This window comes from Temnothorax curvispinosus, unplaced genomic scaffold, assembly GCF_003070985.1.
Source record: "Temnothorax curvispinosus isolate PA1 unplaced genomic scaffold, ASM307098v1 QBEX01007315.1, whole genome shotgun sequence".
NCBI classification, from domain to species: domain Eukaryota; kingdom Metazoa; phylum Arthropoda; class Insecta; order Hymenoptera; family Formicidae; genus Temnothorax; species Temnothorax curvispinosus.
The window spans coordinates 48,364-73,781 of NW_020217095.1; the positions used below are offsets into that span (position 1 = coordinate 48,364).

Sequence of the window (25,418 nt, forward strand, 5' to 3'; positions counted from 1 at the left end):
CCCAGATCCAACGAGCTAATTTTCTCTCCTTGACAATTACTGCGGAATTTAAAAGAGATTATTAAGATATTATAGCGGCGAGATATTGTAGACGGACTTTTTTGGATTTCCGAAGTGACTCGTGATGCAATGATCTATTTGACGACCGATTGAACTCCAATTGACAAACGTTCTTAATTTCGCTGTAATTTAGTTCAAGAGAATTTACACTCGTCAGAGCCAGAAAATGCTCGATACGCCACGGTATTTAGATCAGATGTATAAGGCCATCTTGACGTTTCTCGGAACAAAGAAGAAACAAGTCGCAATGATATCAGCCGCAATATCGCTATAAGAAAATTCGACTCATCGTGCTTTCCTCCTGCGGGTCTTAAAAATCGTTCAGCCTTATAACTCATATAGAAGTCTGTTTTTTTACACTGGAAAAACGATACGCGATATAAAAGCCATTGACCTTTAGCTTTCGTGCTCGTTGCTACAATCGATGCGTTCTGCCTCGATATCTATCTGTTTGTGCGAAATATGTCCGATATGTAGATATCGGTTATCTATGATACAGCTCTCTTGAATTTATGAATTAAAAGCAGGCCGATAATCGTCGCCGAAGCCTTTCTATCTCGCAAATTTAAAGTTTTTTTTTTTATATACTAAATACCGCGAGAGTAATCGGTCGCGCGAATAAGATACACATGGATGGTTGTTAAGAAACACGTGTTTTATTAAAAAAGCACATATTAAAAGATTAGAAAATAGTAAACGATACGATGCGTACATCGCCTGGTCGATTTTTAACAGCAGGTAATATGCCTAATTGGGACTGAGCGGGTAGATTTATGTTTAATTAATCCGTGCTGATACCTCAATGATCACATTTTTTGATCGTAATGCTGTAATTACGTTTAGTTTTAATACAAGTATTAATTGTTAACTTAATACCTAACTAAAATTCGATTTGTATAATACATATCATTAATTAACGTTGCAGCATACATTCGATAACTAGCTGCTGTATAATCTACAGCAAAGCTACAGAAATGTCTCTCGTAACTCTTTGAAAACGCGAAATTGTTTCAGAATGTTGTTAGTTACGTTGCTACAACGTTTCATTCCTGCACGTTTCATTCATTTCCGAACTTCTTGTGAACGACAATAACAATTCTATACTTACACACGTGTTAAACGCAGAAATTACTTATCGGTAATCGATACGATATTTTATCGTGTTCTTGTACTTATTTCTTAACATCGCCCGTCTTCGCCTCCGGACAATCGTTGACCAACTTTTGCCTCACGTTCGCCAATCTCTCCGCGCTGATCGCCTGTATATTGCCCAGATGAGTATTGTCCAGCAGCGTCTTCAGGTTTCGTTTACTGCCCAAATTGATCATGCTGCTACTCTTGCTTCTGAGCGCCGCTGATAACGCGGACGTTTGTCCGAAGAGCGATAGTAACGGTAACTCTTTAATACTGGCGGTTTTACTCGCGATCTTTTTGGAAATTGAACCCTTGTCGAGCTGGTCCGCGCTCCCGGTATCCAAGGATCTGGCGGACGATATTAATAGGTTCTTTCGTTTTATCGGACTGGAATTGGCACTGCATGACGCACTCTTTTGCAGAATACTGGAGCTAGATCGTGATTGCGGGAATGCGACATCGCCCTGCGAGTTCGTCGAGTGTTGGCTGACGCCGGGAGACGCTGCGACGTGACGTCCCGATGAACTAGATTCCGCAGGCAGGAACTCGATATTAGAAACTTGCGCGATACGTAAATTCGTAAGTTGTACGTGGCTCTTATTGGCTAAAGTATCGTTTGTATCACTATGTCTATCTCTTCCCAGTTCCTCCCTCGTAGCACCCACGTCGGCATTGTTAGGGGCGTTAATGTCCCAGCTGCTCTGTGTTTTCCTATCCTTAATATTGAATTGAGAGATTCTGTTTGGCACGTATTTCGATATACCTGCGCTTCCCGCTTTCTCGGTGATCCTATTCTCGAAATTGGACGTACCTCTATTCACTGGACTACTGTTCAATGATTTCGAAGTGTTGCTCTTTAAAGCGAGCGCCGACGCGCCGCGTAACGCCGTCGTCGAATCGATCGTCGAGCCCGATTTGAGCAAGTTCGATCTGCTAAATCTGTCCCTTTCCAAAGTCCCCGGATTTTCAGTCGATCTCGAAAAATGATTTAAATTACGCGTTTTAGACAGTTCGACTCCAGATAAAGGATCGTAGCACGTCCCGTTCACGGTGTTGACTTCAATCGTGTCAGATCGCAGATCGGAAGAACTTTGTGCATCGCGCTCCTCGACATGTAACGAATTCTCCATCGACAAGCGATTTAATTTTTCCACACTGGCTTGCAACTCGAGCTCCCATTGCGTGAACTTGCTCTCGCTGCCGTCGACGGATCTCTTGTCAAGATGTTCCGCATCATTCTTCGTCGAGCAAGACTTCTGTAAATTTTAGATAGACGATAGAAAACGACAATTTTAATGCTTTGCACGAGATTAATCATCATATATTTTACTCACTTCGATATCGTGCAGTTTTTCACTGTTCCCATTTTCGTTATATCTAATGGGAGATATTTTGTGACTGTCGGAATCATTAAACTCGTTCTTATACTTCTGGCGCGTGTCTGAACCAATGAGCTCGGCACCGACGCCAGGTTCTCGCGGTCCCTTAGCCACGATATCTAAAATACAAATATTTATATTTACAAAAAAAAAAAAAAAAAAGAAGAAACTTTTATTTCATATATTTCTAAAATATATTTCACCCTACCATAATCTCTTCGTTGTTGGTGTATCTGATTACTAATTTCTTCCAACGTCCGGAGACTCGTTGCATAATTACGTTTGGCTTCCTTAACAGCTTGCTGCAGGTACTCTACTCTGTCCTTCTGCGTCGCCAGCATCTGATCGCACTGGGTCTTCACCTCAAAGTACGATCTCGCTTTTATTATTGCATTTCGATGCTTCTCTTCCAATTGCAATAGCCTTTTCTCGGCGTCGTGGAACAGCATCGCCCGTCTGTGATGTTCTCGACCGCACTCCGCCTTTTGATTGTCCGCGTCCATGACCTCGACAAAAAAACATTATTTAATTTTATTTGCTATTATTTTTCTTGACGAATGATAAATTAATTAATGTGAAACAAAAATAAATAAATAAAATGTAGGATATTTTTATCGTTCTAAATGTTTCGCAATACTTTCAAAATTACACGGTCACCGTGCTGTGCGTTCTAACTCTTATACTTACTTTAATGGTAGCATGATTGAGCATATCCTGCCATGCCTGGTCAAAATTCCACTCATGCTGATGAGACATGAATCGCGCTTCGGCCAGGGCGACTGTTTCCTTCGCCGCTGCGTGAATTTCGCTGGCTCTTTGAAATAGCTGCGCCTGCTGCTGACACTGCACCTGTAAATTGCAAGAGGAAATGTTTCATTGTTTCACTTACGTAACAGTTCGGTTAATTGTAATTCAAATCGCTTAATTCAAAACTGGTGTTAACTTATAATGGCAGGTTACCTTAAATATGAAATGTTATGTTCAAATAATAAAATAATTAATAAATTTTTCATCGTTATACGTGTAAATCATATAAATGTATCAAAATTCATTAATGAGCTGTATTAAAATAAATAATATAAATAAGTTACAACTTTCGGTATATATTGAATTTATAAAGCTTTATTTTAATTACAAGCGCGATCCATTAAATCGGCACGAGAGGAATTTCAATCGGGCATAGCAGGATATGCTCATTCACGTCGCTATTAAAGCAAGCATCAGAGTAGAACGCGCAACGTGTGGTAATCTCGCCATGCGTTCAATAGCAGTTCTCTTTGGGAGCATTGTGAAACACTTGAAGCCATTAAAAACATTTACTGAATTTACTAAAATTCTACATAACTCGATATGTACATTTTTATATACTGTGTTTATACTATTATTTTGTGACACAATAAAATCAGATTTGAGACTAGACTCTCTACCTGAGCTTGATGAGCCATCTCCAGTGCTTCGTAATAACATCTTGCCTTTTCAATGCAGCTAGTGCCCAGTTTATCCGTAATTTCTTTCAGCCTCCTTGTTGTATCCGAAAGGAGCTGCCCAAAAGCAGTGTGGGCTTCCTAAAAATTAATTAAGATTAAATAAATATTGCAAATACATACACTGTTCGTCCTGTACATTACAAACGAAATGAAGTACTATTTCTTACATCCAATTCAGTCTCCAGTTTATTAATATTGTCTGCTGCATTGTTCAAGTTCTCCAACTCGATCTAGAAAACAAATTTATCCTATAAGATGTTATTTTATATACTTTACACATAATTTCCATTATTTAAAGTACCAAAATGAGATCATGTCAAATACAAACTCTTCTAAATTTTTCCACTTAAAATTTAAATTACATCGTATGCTATGAGCTTTAAAGATCGCTACTTAATTACTCTGTCATTTATTTTAATTTGTAATTTCAATATACGAAAAGGCAATTATAACACTATATATCTAAATTAAGAATTAAATATTTCGTTACAGAGAATAGAAGATTTCTAGTCATTCATTTCTCTTTTTTAGATTTTTCCACGGGAAAAATGAAACAAAGGAGGAAGGAGCGTCTCGAGATAGAACTTTTCCCCAATTGAATTTCACATCCACACAGTTAGAATTTAAATTATATATTGTACCATAGCTTTTAGAATTCAAGTTCACTATTTAATTACTGTCATTTATTTCAACTCGTAATTCCAGTATATAAAAAGAAAAGTATTACTTCATGCTGTACCTCTAAATTAAATTATTTCATTACAGAGAAGAGAATGCTTGTTTACGTTCACGTCATTTATCTCTTTCTTTAAATATCATACTACAGAAAAAATGAAACCAAGGTCCTCCTACGCGTCTCGAGTCTCGAGCTAGACTCTTCCCTGAATTGAATTTCACATGCGCTAATTAGAATTTAAATTACCGTTCTTTATTTCGATTCTAATTCCAGTATATGAAAACAAAGACGTTATTTCAAGCTATACCTAAATTAAATTAATATCTTTTCAATAAATAAATTCTTTCATTACAAAGAAGAGAATATTTTTACCTATTTACGTTTACGTAATTTATTTCTCGTTTTTAGGTGTAACACCCCAGGAAAAATGAAACCAAGGAGGAAATATTTCGAGATAGGACCCTGCCCCGATTGAATCTCCACTTCCTCGCAAAACAACGACTCCGTTGCTCCGTTCATCGGCAGAGGTGACAGACGCGATTAGGACATTCGCGAACGAGACGCGCATCTCGCGTCTCTCAGCCACGTCCGTCCGCGCGAAGGAAGGAAAGTGAAAGCAAAGTGGGACAATGTACCAGGCGGTGTTAGGCACTGCGACCGCGACCGCGCCGACGGGACGGGACCTAACCTAAAACGCCACGGGCGTGGACCGCGGGCGCGCAGGAACGGGGTAAAGCGGAACGCGGGAGGCGTTTCCCGAGAGCGTCGTCTCACCTGGATGCGCGGGTCCAGCGCGGCCTCGGCGTCCTCCGCGACGTCCATCTCCATCCGGCGGCTGGCGCGGGCGGCATTTAACGCTGGCGCGACGTCGAGGCGCGACGTGTCAACTCATGATCGCCGAGCCGAGCGAAATCCCGTCGGAAGTCGGAAGTCTCCTCTCTCCCTTTCTCTCTTTCTGCCGCGGGTCTTCCTCGAGCTGCGACGCGGATGTGTTTACATCCCGCGACACCGCCCTCGCGAACACTGGCCACTGGCAGCGTCCGAGACACTCGCGCGCGTTAACGAGCGGAACACGCGCGACGCGACGGGAGTCTCTAGGCTCTCTCTAGGCGCGGACGGGAACGTGGAGGGAGCAACCGAGAACAAATCGACGCGACTCGCGTCTGAACGTGCTGGCGAGGAATGCGGCGGAGATAAGCGTATTAGCGTAGCGCTGACGCATCTCGATTGATGAATTCTACACCCGCATCATCATCATAATGGAATCGCGCCTCGGTCACCCCCTTCCCTTCCCCCCCGTTGATTGGACCGTCCCGTAGTTTCCGATGGGATTCGCGAGCCAGGTGTCCACTGCGACGGGAGATCCAGCGGACGGCTGAAGTACGCGCGAGAGTCGATTCGAGGAGTTTAGTTTAGAAGGGGATCGATTGTACTCTCCAGACATCGGCGGAATTATCAGGGGAACATATGTTCGCTAAGCTCGGACGCATTAGCGGGGAACACTTAATTCAAATACGTTAGGGTGACTCCAACTTCGAGCTCCGACTCCGACTCCGATTAACTTGCGTTCATTTCGAGTATTATTTCTACCCCAATGCAGATTAACTTTGATCTCTCGATCGGTTTAACTTGGTTTTTATTTTTTTCTAGTTCTGCGAATAATCAAAGTTAATTTTTATTTTCTAGTTCTGAGAATTTTATGTCTATTTCTATACCAATGCAGATTAACTTTAATCTCGGTTTAACTTACTTTTTATCTCTCTCTAGTCTGCTCTAGTCCTGAGAATTATAAAAAAAGATTAAAAAGAAATAAATTAATTAATAATGTAAATTAATTTATATTGGTAGAAGTAAAAATTAGAAACTTTAATTTTAACTGGCGATTAACTTATCAGGTAATACTTGTCTCGTTAACGTGACTGGAATTGTTTGTTTATCGTTCGACATGTGGGGAAGAATAATCAGGTCAGAAGGTAACGAATTGGAAATTTCGCTGCAAAAACGGGGTTAGTTGAATTAATCACTGATTAATTTCTTAAACTAAATAATACTCGTATCATTTTGTTGACCCGAATAGAATTATTAATGTTTCATTGTTTAACATATAGACAGAAAGATTGGATCAGAAACAATGAACAAATTTATATAATCCGAAATTTTGTTTTAGATAATTCTGCCGGTCAAATTAGTCGCCGATCAATTTAAATCGGGATTTAAATCGACTCAAAGTTGCCCTGGATCTGAAAAGTAAGGCAATGAATTTTGAGGAAACGTACAAATCTTTCCCATTATTACATAGAAACAAGAGTTTAACTTCCCGATTATACGTAAATTAGGGAAAATCATTTGGAAGCAGAGATAAAAGTGAACGAAGGAAAGATTTTCTTTTGCTCCGGCAAACGCGCGCGGAAAACGTGGCAAGTGGCGTCATCTGGCGCGAAGCCCGCGCACCAGCGACGACCGCGCGGCTCGCGCGCCGCGAGAGTCGGTGGGTCGGTGGGCCAACAAACATGGCGTCTGCCAAGTAACAACGCTCCACGCCGCGTTAACGAGTGCCTTACGGTTTTTAGGTTCATGTTACCGCGTCGCCACGCGCATCGCTCCGCGTTCCGCGCCAGCGAGCCGTTTTCTACGTTTTTCTACGTGTAGCGCTCCCCACCCGAGTCTCTCCCGGGGAGATTTCACTCGGCGACGACGACAAGGTGCGTGCAACTAGTGCATCGCGGCGGCGACGGCGGTGGCGGCGGCGGCGGCGGCGAAGGCGGCGGTGGTTCGCGACGGCGGTTCATCGCGGTGAGTCACAGAGACACTTGTACGTGAACGTGCGGAGCCGTCGCGGCTCCCGCTAATTGACAGCGGAAGGCGGGACGATTGTCACGGATCCGCGGGCTAACCGGGGCGTGCGCGAAAAGAAGAGAGCTGTGACGGCCGGACCGGTGACGATTTCTCGCTCTCTCTCTCTCCGCGTTCCGCGACTCTCCGTCGTCGCATTCCCTTTCTTTCGTGTGATTACCCAATTTCCCAGTCGTTTTTCTTGACCGCCCGACCGCGAGTGGCCACGACAAAGCGGTTCCCCCCGAGTCGGAGGTGCCCGCGCGTCGACTTCACTTCCGCGGAAGAGTTGGGGGTTCTCCGCATTCGTTATATCATATCCGGATTATCAGCGGTTTTTTTACGGTGATACTTGCATTTTTTTTTTTTTTTACGTCATTGGTTCCGATAATCGCGACACGATAAGCCCGATGTGTGATCTTTGCCTGAGTTTTCTGTACTAAAATTGTTTGGTTGGATTATTTATACTTTCAGAGTAGGAGACCATTGTTTCGAAAATGCCTACACAGACGGCAGAGAACGATGACATTCGAGTGAAAATTAAATACAATGGGTAATGCATGTTGTTATAAAAACTGTTTTATGGTTTGTCTTTAATTTTAAAAAGTTGACGTTTAATTTCTCACGAAAGTTTTCAAGTCGCTTATTATTTTTATTGTGATCTTAAAATTGTGTATCATATCCGTGACAAAATTAGTCAACATAGATATATTGAAATATATCATTAGACTCGTGAAAATGTCAATAAATTAATTAAAAGACGATACGAGTCAAGCGTGGTACGTGGTGCGCAACTAGAGAATTAATAGTTACAGATTACAATGGGAGCTTTCCAGCAAGCGACACAAGTCGACACAAGTGTCATTTTGTCTCTGTTACTCATTGCCAAAAAAGAAAGATAGAACGACGTTTGTGTCGACTTGTGTCGCTTACTGGAAAGCTCCCAATAGTTACAGTTATTCGTTACTTCTGTAACTATTAATTCTCTAGTTGCGCACCACGTACCGCGCTTGACTCGTATCGCCGTCTTTTAATTGATTTATAGATATATTGAATTAATTTAAAGAAAGATAAATAAAGAGTCGATGCTGAAGATGTCAAATTAGGATTATGCAAATCGAAGCAAAACAATGATTTTAAGACAGATGTGTGACGTGACGTTTTTCCTGCATTAGGGACGTACATATCATGTACATCACTCCCGGGATTACGGTGGACGCGCTGCGCGAGGAGTTGCGAACGATATGCAGCTTCGGTACGGAGCAGTTCACGATGAAATGGGTGGACGACGAGGGCGACCCGTGCAGGATCGCCTCGCAGCAGGAATTGGATGAGGCGCTGAGGCTGTACGAGCTCGAGAAGGACACGGAAATAATCATACACGGTCAGTCAGGCTGTTTACGTTTGAGCAACTCTGATTGTTTTTTTCGCCAATCGTGTCTCCCGCATGTTGCTTTGATTTTAGCGCGACGCATTAACCGTTCAAAGACTGCGCGTTGCGCCCGACGATAGTCGCTTGCATGTCTGCACTTACATAATTAGAGGAGTGGAGCACCGTACTCGTGATTCATTCACGGTAGAATCAGCGCCCGGGTATAGGGAAGGGTACGCAATACATATGTATGCGACAAAATAGGCTCGTCGGTTAAATGTCCACCGATGTCTTTAATATTACTCCACGTTAATGGCCGCGCTGTTTAGATAAGAAGCCGTCCATAAATTACGCATAACCGATATATCTTGGCCGTACATATTAGCGACAGCGTGCTAAGTGCACGCTATGCAGGCGCTCCTACGAGCCCCGAGTATCGATACGCGCCGCGGATAACGGTATGTATGTACGTACGTACCTCGATGCTCGCCTTATCGGTGGTTTATCGTCGATACGAGTCGGCGATTAACGGCGAAACAGCTTCATCGGCGTCTAATCGTTACAGCGCCGGTGTTTATTCGGTGTACACATCGATCGATTCGACACGCGATTTCCTCAAGGATGACAACATTCTCGGGCGCGCCGCGTGTTGCGTGCCCACGAGGATTCTATATGCAGTCAGAGCGGCGTGTGATATAAAATTAGAAATTCATCAGCTCCGAGACTTCCCCGAGATAATTCGATACGGATCTCATTTGTGTGCGACGGCAAGATGCTTCTTGGAAGGAGCGGAGCGTATCGTGATCGCGCATACATTTCCGGTCGGAAGAACTTGGCCCTCGCGCGTCTTCTTTCGCTCCTCTCCGCGCGACTTTAATGACGATCGAACCCGTTTGATAAGCACGAAACAAACCCTTCGAGCCCCGAAGATTAATGCTTCAAAGAAAAAACCAACTCTCTACACCGAATACCTCCTTATTTTTGAACGAGATGGAATTAATTCGCGGTGTAAGAGGATCGTCGAAATTATCGATCGCGGACTTTCCAGAGAAAGATAATGAGAAACTGCAACTAATTAAAATACTTGATCTTGAAGGATTACAGAGTCAGGTTCAATATATTGTTCCCATAAATAACTCTCTTATTAAGCGTAGCTTAACGAGATTGCGTCTCTTTTCTGGAGCCTCGTGAAAAACCAATAATTTCCTAATGAAAACGTGACTCGGTACACGTGAACCTTATTCGGTATATGTACAATAATCGGACATCGTCGCACGATATCGACAGAATCTCGGTTTCTCGATGCATGTAACGCGCGTCAATCTTTACAAATACCTATGTATGTACGTTCGCGCGGTATCGGTCGCAGTGGTAGGCGGTGACTGCACGCTGTCACGAAAGAACGAGGAAGAATCGACAGGGCAGTGACCGAAGGAAATGCAGGATAATAACTCAAAGAGACGAACAGTCAACGATCAGAGTAAAAAATGGAAGAAAGCCAGAAAAATAGAGCAAAGGACAACGTAGAATAGAGTGTATTGCATCGTCGTGGGACGGAATGGTCCTCTTGGAATTCTTCGTAAAAGCAGAAAGACACAAAGAGCAGAGAAATCCGTTGAGACAGGAAGAAAATGGAGTTAACGAAAAGGACGTGAAACATGTATATAATATATTATAAGGCGGCGAGAGGCGCAAAGTTTACTTGAAAACGGTGACAAGAAGAATCGCCGGATAATCAGCGAGCAAACAGCAAAGGTACAAAAGAGGAGGAAGGGTGTTCGCGCGCGCGGGAGAGAAAGAGGGTAGAGCTTGGGAGAGGCAGAAACTCGTGGGTGGATATAGGCGGGTGTAGGTCCGACACCAACGGGGAACGACGGGGGGATACATGTATCACCTCCACCTCGGCGCGATCCGCGTTTGCGCGATGTCGTTCGGTAGCGTGCGCCGGGCGGCGGCGGCGACGGCGGTGGCGGTTAACGCATCTCGCCGCGGCGGTAGTCGATATCCTTGCACGGACCGATCAGCAAGGGCGCAACGCACACGTCACGCCGTCGCGCTACCGCTCGACGCGAATCTGGCTGTGAGATCCCGAGATCTCGGGTCGGCGCAGGCGGGAGGAAAGAGTGTCGCGGGAAGAGGAAGTCAAGCCGGGGATCGGTCGCGGAGTTGCAGAGAACTCCCCTTCGTGACTAGCTAGCCTGGCCCACGAAGAAGGGGTTGCGTCATATCGTGCGCCTCGACTACGGCGGCGATACTCGACTACGGTGGTTGTGTCGGCTCGCTTGGCTCTCGCTACACCGCGAGCGGAGAGAGGTCGCAAAAGAGGCGGTAAACTAGCATTGATCGAGGCTGGTGATTCGTCGCATGCTCATCCCGGCGGCTCCTGTAAGAGGTCGACGGCGGTGAAGGAGAAAGAGACGAAACGGGAGAAAGAAGGGAAGAACGGGGCAAGGGTGAAGGGGCGAGGCGAGGCGGTAAGGTAATCGGTATATACACATATATAGAGAAAGAGAGATAGAAGCGGGACAGAGAGCCGCGAAAACAGAGAGGCGAGGCGAGGCGATCGCGCGCGGTTGGAGAGTGAACAAAAGGGAATAGATACGTTACCGCGGCGATCGAGCAAGGCGAGGCAAGCACGGCTGGACTCGCTGCGGAATGGCGTGGGGCTACTGGAGCGCGACCACCGTCAGCGACCGGGGTCGGTCACCTCGCCGCGAGAAGGACAAACAGCATCAGAGCCTGCATCAGCATCAGCCGCCGTCGCAGCAGCAGCAGCAGCAGGCGCAGCAACAAATGCACCAGACAGAGCTGTCCGCGCAGAGCACTTACGCCAGCGTGCAGGAGCGAGAGCTCAGCGTGACCGGGCCCGGCATCGGGGTCGCGACGGAGGAACCACCCTGCAGCATGATGATCCAGGGTGGTTCCTTCTATTCGTACTCGGCGGCGACAGCGGCCGCCGCGGCCGCCGCCGTGAGCCGGCGTATCTCGACCGTCGTCGAGGGTAGCGGCGGCGGCGGCGGCCCGTCCTCCATCACCTCTACCGGCATCCAGGTGTTGCCGCGGGAGCGCCACGTGAAACCCGGCACCAGCACGCATCCGCCGTCGCCGGGCAGCGGCGACTCGGCCGAGTACGAGCAGCCGCTCATCGGTCAACTGCGCTCCGCCGACATCTCGCCGCCCCCCATCCTCATCGGTAGTCCGCCGCATCACCATCAATATTATCATCACCTCCATCACGACGACATTTTCGCGCAGCCCGGCACCTCGTCCAGGGCGACGAAGCTAGTCCAGTGCCCGCCGGACGCCGTCGAGGGTATGGACGAGCTGTCCGAGGCTGAACTTGAGGAAGTCGCGGCGAACGCCGAGCTGATCTACGGCATCGGGCCCACCGCGACGTGCCGGGTACACGGGCCGTGCAGCCAGCAGCCGCTGCCGCTGTCGTTGCCGCCGGAGTCCGCGCTCTCGATGACGTCGCTGCTCGACGTTGAGCCCGCGGGCCCGTCGCAGTTCCAGTTCAACGAGATCACCTGGGGTAGGTGCAACCGTGGGGAGGATACGCGTTTGAGGAGGAAGAGCACGTCTCTGGCGCGCGACCAGCTTTGCCCTCCTCCTCCTCTTCCTTCTCCTCCACCTTCTCTTCCCCCTCGTGTTTCTTTGATGCAGCCCGTGATCTAGGTCAAAGTCTACCCGCCTGTCTACCGCTCGCCAAGATAATACTCGGCCACTCGGTTCTTGTGAGGGTGCGATTGCGTCCGGTGCATCTCGCTCGATGCGCCGGACGCGACGCCCAGAAAAACGCGTGTCTTTCGGCCGCCGCGCCGCATGATTCGCGGGTCTTCTCTCGGCCGCCCTCCTTTCGGCCGGCTTTGGCGTTTGTTGACGGAAATCGTCGTGCCCGCGAGAGAGACGTTTAGCGCATTGCAGTAATATAAAACTCTAAGTCGGTCACGTGAATTAATTATCGCGGCTTTGTCCTCGCTAAAAGTAAGGGTTGTGGTTGGTAATAGTTGCTGTCGAGTTGTCGCTCGGTTTAGTGCATCTTTTTTTTCCTTGTCGGGTATGATGGATGGAGAGAAACTTTTTTCCACGCTATATCAAATTTATTCCGCTTACACATACCGCGCTTTATCCGATCGCATTTTAATTGATGACATAATTCACATTTTCCACCTTTCGCATTAATTTCGCAGAATAATCGTAATAAATGTAGTCGGCAAGGCATCCATCGGCTCTCCAAAAACGCGGCCGTATTTTTTTTTATCTATAAACGTATTATGCATCTCGTCGTTGTTGTTTTATGATGAGTTCACTCTTTGCGGCAGGTTAAGCGACAAAGGCGATTATCATCGGCGTTTGCTTTGACGATAAATTTCATCTCTTTCTTTTCTAGCTCGCACAATCGAGGGCAACGAATGCATCGTTGTCCAGTATATTTAATTTAGAGCGTGAATTAGAACTCGGCCGCGTATCGACGCCCATCAGCTCACACACGGCGATCCAGTTACGTGGAGGGTTCGAAGTTTCAAGTACGATCTTCGGTGTTGCCTTCCCTATAGCGCGTATATGCGCCGGTGCACTTATGCACTTACCATTATAGATCCATGCTTCTAGGATACCACGCATCGTCGTCGTCGTCGTCGTCGTCGTCGTGGTCGTAGTACGTGCACCCCGCATACAGCTCGTTGCACGTATTCCCCCACGTTAGGGGTGAGTGTACATCGCATCGTCTTTATCGCCCGTGTCATCGATCCCCCTCCGCGATAATTAGTCCATGAATATTTCAAGGAATTGCGCTCACCTCTCGCGCCGTTGTGCACCTCGTTCCGGCATCGTCGATACGTGTCCGCGGTGAGAGCCGCGGTTCTCTCTCTCTCTCTCTCTTCCGTAACAAACGATTTGATTACATATATTGTATCAACGGGAGAGCATCGATGGCCTCGTTAGCGGACCCGCGATCGTATGACACGCGTCGTATCCACGCAGTTGTCGCGACTGCACCTCGTCTCGTATTCATGGGATAGAGATTCTACAAAGAGTCATTTTAGCAAGACGAGCTATTAATCCAGCCGATAGATACCCTGTCAAATTTAGTATTTAATAACGGATTTAATTTTCATAATATAGACATTATAATTTTTAATGGTTTAATTGGGACGTAATAGACTGATTATAAATTGATTTAAATCTCCGTTCTAAATAAATAAATACATCCGTTCCGCCCGTATAAATCTACATTATTCATTTATACATTTATTTGACCTGTGCACTTCAAATAGACGGGATCGATTTAAATTTATTTAGTCTCTTTTTGATAAATCTATTAACGAATTCGTGGTATTGATGTTCCATAGGTCTATTGTTCGTCAACCTACATCCATTGAGTATCGTTCGAGCGGAGGATCTATTCTGAAGGTCTGCACGATCGGCGCATTTTGCCTGTGTGATCGAGGCATGTGTCTCCGGATAAAAAAAAAACCTTTTGTCCGCTCTCTCGTTGTGACCTTCGGCAACGGTTTTTCGGCCTCTTACCTTCGGCCATTCCAGTCTTTCTCTCAAATCTCGTCGCGAACCGCGATACATCAGCTGACTTAGCCGCCTAGGGTGGCTGGGTGGCCGCTTTAAAAGCGTTAAAGCGAATAATGCGGAACAATTTACGGCTTTAATTGTATTCCATTCATTAGCTGCGCCAACTTTCATTTCTTTCCTAGATTCTGTGTTTCATAAAGCCATTACTCTGCCCAACGACACGCGACGCAATATACTTAATTGTATATTTAATCATCCTTCTGCTGTACGTTATTGGGATTGTTCTGATAAAGGGCTTGTGTCTTCACTCGTCCTTCGCTAATTAGAATTTATACGGCGTTTGTGTGACTGCTCCTGAGGCGGGGGATTAAGCCGTCGCGAGTAACGAGATTAAAAACGTCCGCGGGAAAACGTCCCAGGACCTTCGGCTCTCGGCCGGAAGGTTTTCCACGCGCGCGCGCGCGTGCGCGCGGCTTGGTCGACTTCGCGGTTTTATCGGCGCAAACTTGCAAGGAAATTTAATCGCAAAACGCGCCGTCTCGCTCGCGATAAAGTGATAACGCGGCGCTCGATGGCACGGATAGAATTCAGTGTTACTCGTTATCTGACCGTAACCGGAGCGATACCGAGTAGGACACACGGCAGCCCAGTACGCACAGTATGTTGGACAACGAGCAGCGAATCTCGATCGGGTTCCGGTACTCGAATTGCTTCCCGTGTAAGTTCACGCATTCGACCCTATGTCGAGATCCCCGACGTAATCCACCTAGACGGGACGAAGGCGGGAGTGGCGTCGATCGACGACTCGACGTCTCGTCGGCGAATTAAATACGCAGTCTTAAATCATTGATCGCTTTGATATTAAGAAGTATGATTTCGCAGAATTTCTTCCTTCATGATATTTCTGGCTCAGCTTCGCTATTAATTATTAACGTAGCTCTATTCAGACCACCTCTCAGATATCGTGTGTCCATAATCCATTAATCTTGCGGGACTTTTTTTTTAAATTTAATCTCTTTTCATCAAATGTATGACGGGACGACACAGGAAATGGGAATTACTGTTTAACCGGACACGATATAGAAAATTCGCACAGATTCATTTCCATCGTATCTCTCGAAATTTCGTTTCGACGAAACCCGGGGAGAGGAAATGTCACGTTTTGTCAGCAAAACGAACGTGAATTCTTTCTGTTCTGTTACAGTTTTTCCGAACGTGCCGCCCGCCCCCGGGATGCCGTGCCAGGGAGAAGACAGTGAGTGTTTACTGTTCATTGGAAACGTCTCAGCCATCTTCGCCGAGTCGCGAAGCTTCTCGCTTGCGCTCGATATATAGCATATTAGCGTACTAGCCAGCGAGTTCTAATTAACCGTCCGGTGGAAAGAAACGATTAGCGCGCGATAATAGACAGACACACGTATGCGTAACTCCGTTACGTGCGGAAGCTGAAGAGCCGTAGAAGAAACATCCATTTCTCGCTCTCGACACCCCGCTCTCCACCAAAGCTCTCCCTTCGATACGTTTTTCAATCACAATCTTCATCGACATCAACGCCTGCGTTACACATCGAAAAAACTCCCAAGGCTTCTGATTCTCCGGTACAGTTACAAAAGATTGAACTTATAAATTGATTTTTTTGCGAATCACGATTTATATTCGATAAAGGACTCAAAAGATATGTCTTTTTTATTTGTGAATTAATGGATAAACTTTGATCAGTTGTAAAATTTATTTTTGCTGGAAATATAGAAAATACGTCAAAATTAAATTACATTATGATATTAAAAAATAATTGAATTAATTTTAGATTAATTTTGGATTACTTTTTAATGGAAGATAAGAAGGAAAAGAAATTGCGCCATTTATGAATATTGCTTATTTAATGTAGCCATGTAGCTGTAGCGAGGAACCAGAAACCTTAAGACACACTTCGTTCCTCACAATGTACAGTCGCTCGATAATCGTCGAATGGCTACCAGCGATTCTATCGATGTCACGACAATCTGAAGAAACCTGGAAATCACCGCGTCAGAATGACTAGAACAAGCTTTTGCTTTGAGTCGCATGACTCAAGAGTGGGAATAGTCCTCGCCGATTCTTTCTCAGGTCCCTGGCATCCGAAGTCGATATTCGGCGGTCACTCGTGGATAAAGCATGAATCCAATCCGATCAATCGTAACTCTTTTCCGAATCCTTTAGAGTAGTAAGAACAAACTTACCATAATTTCGGAGCGCGTTTTCACCGTCGACACAGCATGAGACACATTTCGCACGAAATATTGTTGTTTCCCGTTCGCATCGACTCGCTTCGTTCGTTCCCGGCGAAGCCGGCACGTCGTTCGATAACGCAATCGGTCGCGACCGGACGAAAGGAGAGAGGATGGTGGCGTGAAATCAATTTGCGAAGTTACTCGACGATACTTCGACGACGAAACCTTATTATCAAAATAAAATTCCTGAACACACATACTGAAATCGAAGACTTTATATGGATAATATAAGCCTGCTATTACTCGTGTTACGAGATATTATGTAAGCGTCTTTATAAAGCGCAGAGAAAATATTTATCTCCGAAACTTGAAGCTGTATTTAGAGAGAACGGTTAAAGTTTTATTGTTTTTCTTGGTAATCAGTCATAGGTAGATCAGTCATAAAATAATTCAATTAATTACTATGGAGATTAATATTAGTAGTTCAATTAATAATTGATTAGATGATGCTAAGGCTAATTGAATTTGCATTATATAATGAGGTTTCATCGTCGTTTCGGTACGGAATGGATGGATCGCGGAAGTCGATCGCGGCGAATTCGATCGATCAAGTTGGTGCTTTCCATCATTTATGACATTTATGTTATTTCATTTTCCGAAGGAAGCATCTACAGACGTGGCGCTCGTAGATGGAGGAAGCTGTACCGAGTGAATGGCCATATTTTTCAGGCGAAACGATTTAACCGGGTAAGCATCATTCCATGTAATTATCATTGCACAATCTTTACTTTATTCATCGCCCCTGTTTCTCCCCTTCGCCTCGTTCACCTCCTTCATGCACAATCTTTGCGAAAGTAGATCTGTCGCAGGTGTGACGCGGCCGGCGAAACCGACGTTGTGTGCAGAGCTCTCTCATAGAGCACTTCCAACAGTCTAAAACTTGCTGGCTAGTGACTTCGTCGTCGACGAAGGGAACAGAAGGGAGCATCGCTCTGTCTTTTCTCTCTCTCTCTCTCTCTTTTTCTTACTATGTTGCTGGAAATGCAAAGTTGCCATCCTTACAAGACTGTGCTCACGTACGAACTCTCTCGATCTTGCTTCGCGCGTAATCTACCTGTTTTGTTCATCCCCTTCCTTTCTCCAGTATACTTTACTTTGTCCGAGCGCTTTTGGAGGAGCACTCGCTGCGTCTAAGACCGGATACTTAAACATAATTATCATTCGTTTCGACTCAGACTTCGGTCCTAGGACGTTTTAAAACCGTAGCATTGCGTGCGTTATCGCTGCGTCGGTTTGACTTGCAGAAGGCATCCTGCGCGTTCTGCCAGGATCGGATCTGGGGCCTCGGGCGGCAGGGATTCAAGTGCATCCAATGCAAACTACTCGTGCACAAAAAATGCCACAAGGTGGTACGCATGCCATGCCTGAGTCTGCAGCAGCAGCAACAGCAACAGCAGGGCGCAGAGTCGCAGACAATCGACAGAAACGGCGACCAACAGCTTGATCCGTATCCGTGCGTCCCAACGACTCATCTCGAGGATGAGATCACGGCATCACCGATCATCGAGGAGCATTCGCGCGATCGTAAGATAACTTCAATATATTGATTACACGTTGTTCAATATTTTTTTATAGCCAATGATAAATTACAATTTTCTGCAAAGATATTGTTGCAATAAGATTAATATTGAGTGCAAGGACATAATTAATTCATACTACTCTGCGTATTAAATAATATATTTTACGTATTTTTTAGTAAATATACTCAAAGGCGCATTTTTTTTATATTTGATTTATATTTATATTAGAAGACATCTTTTTAACTATTAATTTTTCTATACTACTGTATTTTCTTTACGCTATTAATGTACTTTTCATACATTTACGATTTCATAGGAATCAGACATGAGGAAGGGGAAGAACTGCCTTTGGATACATTGAACGAGGGCGATATTTCGAACGATATGCAACGGCAGTACTCATTAAACGACTTCGAGCTGATCAGGGTGATCGGTCGTGGTTCCTACGCGAAGGTCTTGATGGTGGAGCTGAAGCGTACCAAGAGGATTTACGCCATGAAGGTAATCAAGAAGTCTCTGGTGACAGACGATGAGGACATCGATTGGGTGCAGACCGAGAAACACGTATTCGAGACAGCTTCAAATCATCCCTTTTTGGTGGGCCTGCACTCCTGCTTCCAGACGCCTTCGCGTCTGTTCTTCGTAATCGAATTCGTGCGTGGTGGCGATCTCATGTTCCATATGCAAAGACAGCGCCGTCTTCCCGAAGATCACGCGCGGTTTTACGTGGCTGAGATCAGTCTGGCATTAAACTTCCTACATGAAAAGGGTAAAACAATCTCCTTCTTTTTTCTGAACAAATTGGTAAGGGATGGAACGTTTAATTGAGTTCGATAATCGTTCACTTTCAGGTATTATATATAGAGATTTGAAACTGGACAACGTACTACTTGATCACGAAGGACATGTTAAGCTTACGGATTATGGAATGTGTAAAGAGGGCATTCGGGAAGGCGACAACACCGGCACCTTCTGCGGCACTCCCAATTACATTGCTCCCGAGATTCTACGTGGCGAGGAATACAGTTTCTCAGTAGATTGGTGGGCTCTGGGAGTTCTACTGTATGAAATGTTGGCAGGCCGTAGTCCCTTCGACCTTACTGGTGCGGCCGAGGACCCAGACAAGAACACCGAGGATTTCCTATTTCAAGTTATTCTGGAGAAGACCATACGTATACCGCGATCCTTATCTGTTAAGGCTGCGTCTGTCCTTAAAGGATTCCTTTGCAAGGATCCCGCGGAAAGATTGGGTTGCGGGAAGAGACCTTCTGGTTTCCTCGACATTGTCGCTCATCCCTTCTTTAAAGCGATCGATTGGGAAATGGTAAGTATCGTCTTGACGTAGATGCAAAAGTTTACATATTTAAAAAATACGAGTCTTGTTAACGATAGCTTTCTTTTAATTTCGCAGCTGGAGCAGAAACAAGTTACACCGCCTTACAAGCCACGTTTGGATTCCGATCGTGATCTCGCGAACTTCCCGCCTGAATTTACGGATGAGGAAGTGCGTTTGACTCCGGATGATCCGTAAGTTATCACAGAGTTCTCTAAATTTATGCGATTTAAAAATTTAAAGTTTAATTAATGAGAAAAGATTTGTATAAAGATTTACGTGAAGTTGCTTTACTTTATTGCATCGTCAAGTAAATTTTGAACGCAATGTTCATGCAAGAAAATTTGCAGGAAACAAATTGAGAAGATCGACCAGAGTGAATTCGATGGTTTTGAATATGTGAATCCTCTATTAATGTCACTGGAGGACTGCGTGTGACAAGAGCCACTTTTCATTGTGCAGCGTCACAATCAAGATCAGCAGCAGCAGCAGCAGCAGTATCAGCTGCAGCAGTGCTACATGTACGAGTTGCAAGACAGACTCGCGAAACTTCGTATCGATCCCCTATTCCCCGTTGTCGGCTCAAGCAATCAAGGTTATCACAATAACGTATTTCTAATGACGTACTCGGAGGAGAATGAGAACGACAATAATTATAACGAGCATCATCGGCTGTCGCCGCCCTTCCCCTTCCGATACGAAAGCCCGGTGCTCTCTCGTTCTAAACAACGCCGGTCTGCTTACAGCCCAGGCAATAATAACGCGATCGTTAGCAATTACGATGAGAACGACTATGATGATATGGAGGATGAGAATCCGCGGAAAGGTCTCCTGAAACAGATATTTTGCCTTCCATTAAATTAAAGCTCGATTTGAGCTTTCTTTTTTAAAGAGAATAAGGTTGCCTCCGATTCGATTACTCGATATGCATTTTTGTAGAAATAGCTCGAGACCTACAATATCGTCGGACATAAACGTCCCGTGTAGTTACATAGTATTAAAAAATACGGAAAATATTTAATTCAACTTACAATTAAATATATATAGTATATATATATATACATATATCTATCGTTAAGTTAACTGTTCTCTTTCACACATGGTGCTGCGAATAGACATGTTGATGGGTAACGTTACTTTCCGCAGCCTTTAGTTGGTAAACTAAAGGTGAAAACGTACCTGAGTGCTTTTGATCAATCTTGTAGGTACTTTTACAGTACCGTTTCTTTTGCGCAGCGGATTGATATTTCCAAAGTATTACGTGATTAATCATTCCTTTCTCTACTATAATTAAAAAAAAGGTCAGACATATTCTAACACTGTATGATCATTCCAAACAATATTATGAGTTTATAGATTAGTTACATTGTGGAAAAGTCATAATACCAAACGTAGTAATAGCCTCTTCTCTTTTTCGTTGAATAGCTCTTACATGTACATTTTCACTGAAACTCGCGAATAAAAGATAATGCAGATAGTAATTATATCGAGACATTGCTTTTATACGGACATTCCTATTAAATCGATAGTCGTTAACACTGGTCACTTTATGGATCATCGCGAAGGACCATCGCGTATTGTAGCAACAGTTGTGAATTTCAAGCATTTCTTTTCTCATCGAGAAATTGTACTCGCTGTTAGGATAATACGCAGTAACAATAATTTTCTATGGAAACGTGGTTTTTTACTTGTAGGAACGTATTCTGGAAATATTTTTTACTCCGCAACAGTTAGTTGTATTTACACGTTTATCTGATAGTGTACTCCTCGTCCAAGTGTGAGAGAGTATACCGATTTCCTATAGCGTGATTAGGGACAATTTTTATAGTTTTTCAAAGTAATGTCGAGTAAACTTACAACTGGACAGTTGGAGTACTAAAGACTAGTTTACCTTCTTATTGTTAAAGTTACATAGAGATCATCGTACACAGTATTCCCTGGATATTTATAAATTCTAATGAATAACACGTGCAGTATCCGCTCTAACTTTATTCTAAACTAATCGCAAACAAATTTCGAAGCGTATTACGTCACAAGTATTAACCGTAGAAGTATTGAGCCTGAGAGCCGCGTGGGACATTTTGCTAGATTAATATATGACCCGTAAAGAGTTAACGAGTAAGAGAATTGAATATTAAATAAAAGTCGTTTTACGTTACGACGAAACGCGGAATCAAATTATACGTAGACGAGAATTGTATGTATTAGAATTACTGCGCATGGTTTTTGTTCCGGTGATTATAACGACGACTGCTATTAGAAAACGTTAAAAGAGAAAGATTTTCACAGTGACAACTGCGAAGATCGATATGTGGAGTTATCGTAAATGTGAAAAGTATTTAATGTAGGGTTGTCACACGAAAAAGTATTAACCAGACGAAAAGTATATACCAAATTCACATCACGTAAAAGAGAGATGTAATTAAATCTCATAGTTTTCTCCGGCTTCTCTCGAACGTATGCGAGTACGGTAAAATAACTTAGTTCCGATATTAGAGCTATCTTAAAAAAAAAAACAATCGATGTTACACGATACTCTGCCCGACGTAAATGCGGTGACGTTTATATAAAGAAGTTTATATAAAGTATCGTGTAACTTGCGTTAGAGAGAATATGGTGCCAACACTCAACATCTTAATCGAATCGAACGGTACGCGTTGCAGAACTCACGTGATTTTTTTTAGCGACGAACCACACTATTTTATCTTTGTGTTCGTTATCTTTTTCCGTAAGAACGTGTGGTATACATAGAAAACTTCATACATGAATTCCTATTGTAACATAGCGAATGAATTGAATATCGTGTTATCCGCTGTAAACTTAATTGTTGCAAAGGCTGCTATTATTTTATATAAACTACGGCGATCCGCTATTTTTTATAGGGACGAGTCGGACGACGAATGCAGGGGAGATAACTATACAAGTATTCTAAATAAGGAGATCCTTAACGCTGATGGTATTGAACAGTATGTTACGGTATATGGTATGGCAATGATATATATATATATTCACATACTGTTAATTTTCGGCACCATATACTGCAGTTAATTATTTAAGAGCTGCTTAAGTATTGTTAAAAATCTCTATATCTTCTGGCGCGAATATTGTCTTTCCACGAACGGAGCACGGTGTTTTTCGCAACAATCGATATCGTTGGACAACGGAAGGATATGGAAAAACACAAGTGTTGTTGTATCACCTGTGATCAATTGATTGCGCGTCATACCGAGCTCCGTTTACAAGTTTAATATGCGGCACAGTGATGCAGAATCGCATGGAATATATATTCCATACTTTGTATCGTATTTTATATTCTTTTTAAACGACCATACAGAGCGAGTCTTAGGAAAGAGTACCGAGACTTGCATCGTTTAGACTTTATCATCATTGATTGTGAGACTTTCCACGTATTTGTATGCTTTTTGTTGTAGGAATTTATGAAATGTTATATAGCTATTTATATTCGGATACCCGAGGATCTCGGATACTTAGACGAATGAAGAGATACGTATTCAATAAAGAGATATACGCGTATTATATATATATATATATACATTTAAGTTAGAGCTACTCAAATTGAATCCAATATGTCGTCGAGAGAGAAGTTATGCGGATTTTCTGCACATCCGAGCCTCGGATATCCCAAATACGTTCCGAAAGTACGGGGAAGGAATCAGATCCACGCGAGCAGATATTGTATGAAATATAAATTTAGGAGAGTAGTATAAGAGAGTCAATCATCTTCGTACTTCCTGGTATGTGCGATCTTTTTATATATCATGCGCGTGTGCATGAAAGAAGGAAGAAAAAAAGAATCAGGCGAACGTTTTATGAGTAAGAATTTATTACCGATTAACGTCAGATTTATTGGGTGATACATTCTTTCAGATCTAATTTTTACAGACTTTCCAGGAATTGAGAGTCTTGCTTTCCATTTTGTTCTTCTTTGCCGTTTATCAATTTAAATAATGGATTTGAATATATACACATTGGAATTCTAAGATAATGATAAAATTTTTCTGTAGTACTGCATAGCGTGATTTTCGGATTCTTATCCTAATCTTTCTTTGATATAACTTTATAATTTCTCATTATGCAATATAACGTAAAAATGACAGCTTCCTTTATCGTTCTCTTGATTATTTTCGTAGAACGTACCGCTATGCGTACTTAACGTGTATATAATATATTTATGCATGTACATAGTGTCAAAAAAATACAGGTACGTGTACTGATATAATATAACAGAAAAGTTTACGAGAAAATATATATATATCGGAGCTGTAGGTATTTGTAATATATTAATTAACTATGAAAACCGACAGTGACATTTATAGTACAATAATTTCGAACACGCATCACTCCTAATGCTCAGTTAGTCTATCGTATGATTATGTGAATTTATAGTGAACGTAATCTATACGATCTGCCTTCTTTCTAATAAATCTTCCATATTCACGTTTCTTATCTTTGCTTTACGTACTTTGCTCCGGATTAATTAATTCACATTCGATTGCAATACACGTGTTCTATATTTATATTGCAAGTACAATATTGCTTGATCGTATTTTATGGACGTAACTTCATTGAAAGAAAATATTTTAACGTATATACATATATATATGTATTATCTTCGCTGAAGAATATATTAAAATTCTATACATAATTCTAACGTATTATTTCTGCTTGTAACTCGGCGATATTGAGACTGTTTTTATTTCAATGTTGAAAAGAACGATACAGTAAGATGATTATTATAATTAAAATTATATATATATAATATTTATAGAGATAAAATTGACGAGTGGTTGCATTTAATTGTTATAGAGTACAAGATATCAAAAAGCAGAAGGGACGCTTATACTTTAGGATTTGTTACACGATCTAAATGAGAATATAAATTAACAAGGTGCATTCTGTCCTCGCAGACAGGCCAGGGAGAAATGTCTCAACGGAGTGGGCGGACATATTAATTAAGTGTGTCTCGTTTCGCAGAATTAACGAGAATCGATTGTACGCGTGCCTTCCCTCGTCCACGACGACAAAGTGCCGCGCGTATGTTATCGACGTATTAACGATGGCCTCATAATTATTACTGAGTAATTGCCGAGTATATTTAAAATTGTATACGTTATTATACATATATATTGCCGTTGATAGTATTTTTATAAGGCTTGACTTGCGTTTTCCGGACGGGAATATTATATTGCTTCTCAAATGCATTCTGTGTGCATCATGACGGGCTACCTCCCCCATGACTGTAGCCACGATTATATCTCCGTGGATCCACGAGGATATGTGATTCTGTTCCTTTAAAGTGTTATGAATAAAACCAATCCCTATGTGCAAAGGAATTAATCAGTTACCTTTCGCTCCACCACAAAAACGCGACTTTGCTTTGCTTGCTTTTCGTGCATAAAAAAGTATAATTCTTTTTATCAAGGAGACTTCTATTCTTCGTTTTTTTTTTTTAACGTAATATCTTTTACCTTTTATATATCGATGATTTATATTTCTGTTTCACTTGCACTTTTTAAGAGCGATATCTGTTAAAAGAATTTATTAGCAAGATAGAAGATGCTATAAAAAACAGGTACATCTAAAAGATTCCAAAAACTGCTTTGTACGAAAGTAATTCACTTTTTTTTTTCAATCGAAGATGTCAATTTCGTGTGGTGGTGGAGAAGAGGTAAACGTTAGTTTTAATTCTATTGTATCTATTGAGATATGTAGCCTTGACGTTTGCAAACTCTATATCGTGAAATTAATCTCGTTAAAATAAAAATGTCAAATTATAATTGTTGCGACACTTGAGGCGACACGACCTCA

General features: G+C 43.1%; 2 protein-coding genes across 6 annotated transcripts; one reads left to right on the plus strand and one right to left on the minus strand.

Moving 5' to 3' along the window:
- Positions 1-694: 694 nt before the first annotated feature.
- LOC112456959 (SH3 domain-binding protein 5 homolog) lies at positions 695-6,363 on the minus strand. The gene is made up of 7 exons (XM_025019786.1): positions 5,511-6,363; positions 4,228-4,290; positions 4,001-4,138; positions 3,261-3,422; positions 2,782-3,079; positions 2,529-2,692; positions 695-2,450 (listed from the first exon to the last, which is right to left on the minus strand). The coding sequence occupies exons 1-7, from the start codon at positions 5,562-5,564 to the stop codon at positions 1,233-1,235; spliced, it is 2,097 nt and encodes a 698-aa protein (XP_024875554.1). The 5' UTR covers positions 5,565-6,363; the 3' UTR covers positions 695-1,232.
- A 1,132-nt stretch (positions 6,364-7,495) lies between these two features.
- Positions 7,496-20,129, plus strand: LOC112456947 (atypical protein kinase C). 5 transcript variants are annotated; one of them, XM_025019768.1, is made up of 10 exons: positions 7,551-7,913; positions 8,043-8,121; positions 8,744-8,952; positions 15,671-15,721; positions 17,338-17,423; positions 17,981-18,260; positions 18,573-19,025; positions 19,108-19,580; positions 19,668-19,783; positions 19,940-20,129. In XM_025019768.1, the coding sequence occupies exons 2-10, from the start codon at positions 8,066-8,068 to the stop codon at positions 20,025-20,027; spliced, it is 1,812 nt and encodes a 603-aa protein (XP_024875536.1). In that variant the 5' UTR covers positions 7,551-7,913; positions 8,043-8,065; the 3' UTR covers positions 20,028-20,129. The 5 variants fall into 5 exon arrangements, with proteins under 5 accessions (XP_024875537.1, XP_024875536.1, XP_024875535.1 ...); XM_025019769.1 differs by lacking the exons at positions 7,551-7,913; positions 8,043-8,121 and adding an exon at positions 7,496-7,529; XM_025019767.1 differs by lacking the exon at positions 7,551-7,913 and having other exon boundaries at positions 7,945-8,121.
- The last annotated feature ends 5,289 nt before the right edge of the window (positions 20,130-25,418 follow it).

What these genes read in the sequence shown, in the direction of transcription:
- LOC112456959 (XM_025019786.1), bottom strand. Translation starts at nt 5,564, where the DNA reads ATGGAGATGGACGTCGCGGAGGACGCCGAGGCCGCGCTGGACCCGCGC. An exon ending in AGATGGCTCATCAAGCTCAG is followed by an intron (nt 3,423 to 4,000) that starts GTAGAGAGTCTA and finishes TGCAATTTACAG; the next exon opens with GTGCAGTGTCAGCAGCAGGC. An exon ending in TCAATCATGCTACCATTAAA is followed by an intron (nt 3,080 to 3,260) that starts GTAAGTATAAGA and finishes TTTTTTGTCGAG; the next exon opens with GTCATGGACGCGGACAATCA.
- LOC112456947 (XM_025019766.1), top strand. Translation starts at nt 11,596, where the DNA reads ATGGCGTGGGGCTACTGGAGCGCGACCACCGTCAGCGACCGGGGTCGG. An exon ending in AAGCGATCGATTGGGAAATG is followed by an intron (nt 19,581 to 19,667) that starts GTAAGTATCGTC and finishes TTAATTTCGCAG; the next exon opens with CTGGAGCAGAAACAAGTTAC. An exon ending in CGTTTGACTCCGGATGATCC is followed by an intron (nt 19,784 to 19,939) that starts GTAAGTTATCAC and finishes GAAAATTTGCAG; the next exon opens with GAAACAAATTGAGAAGATCG.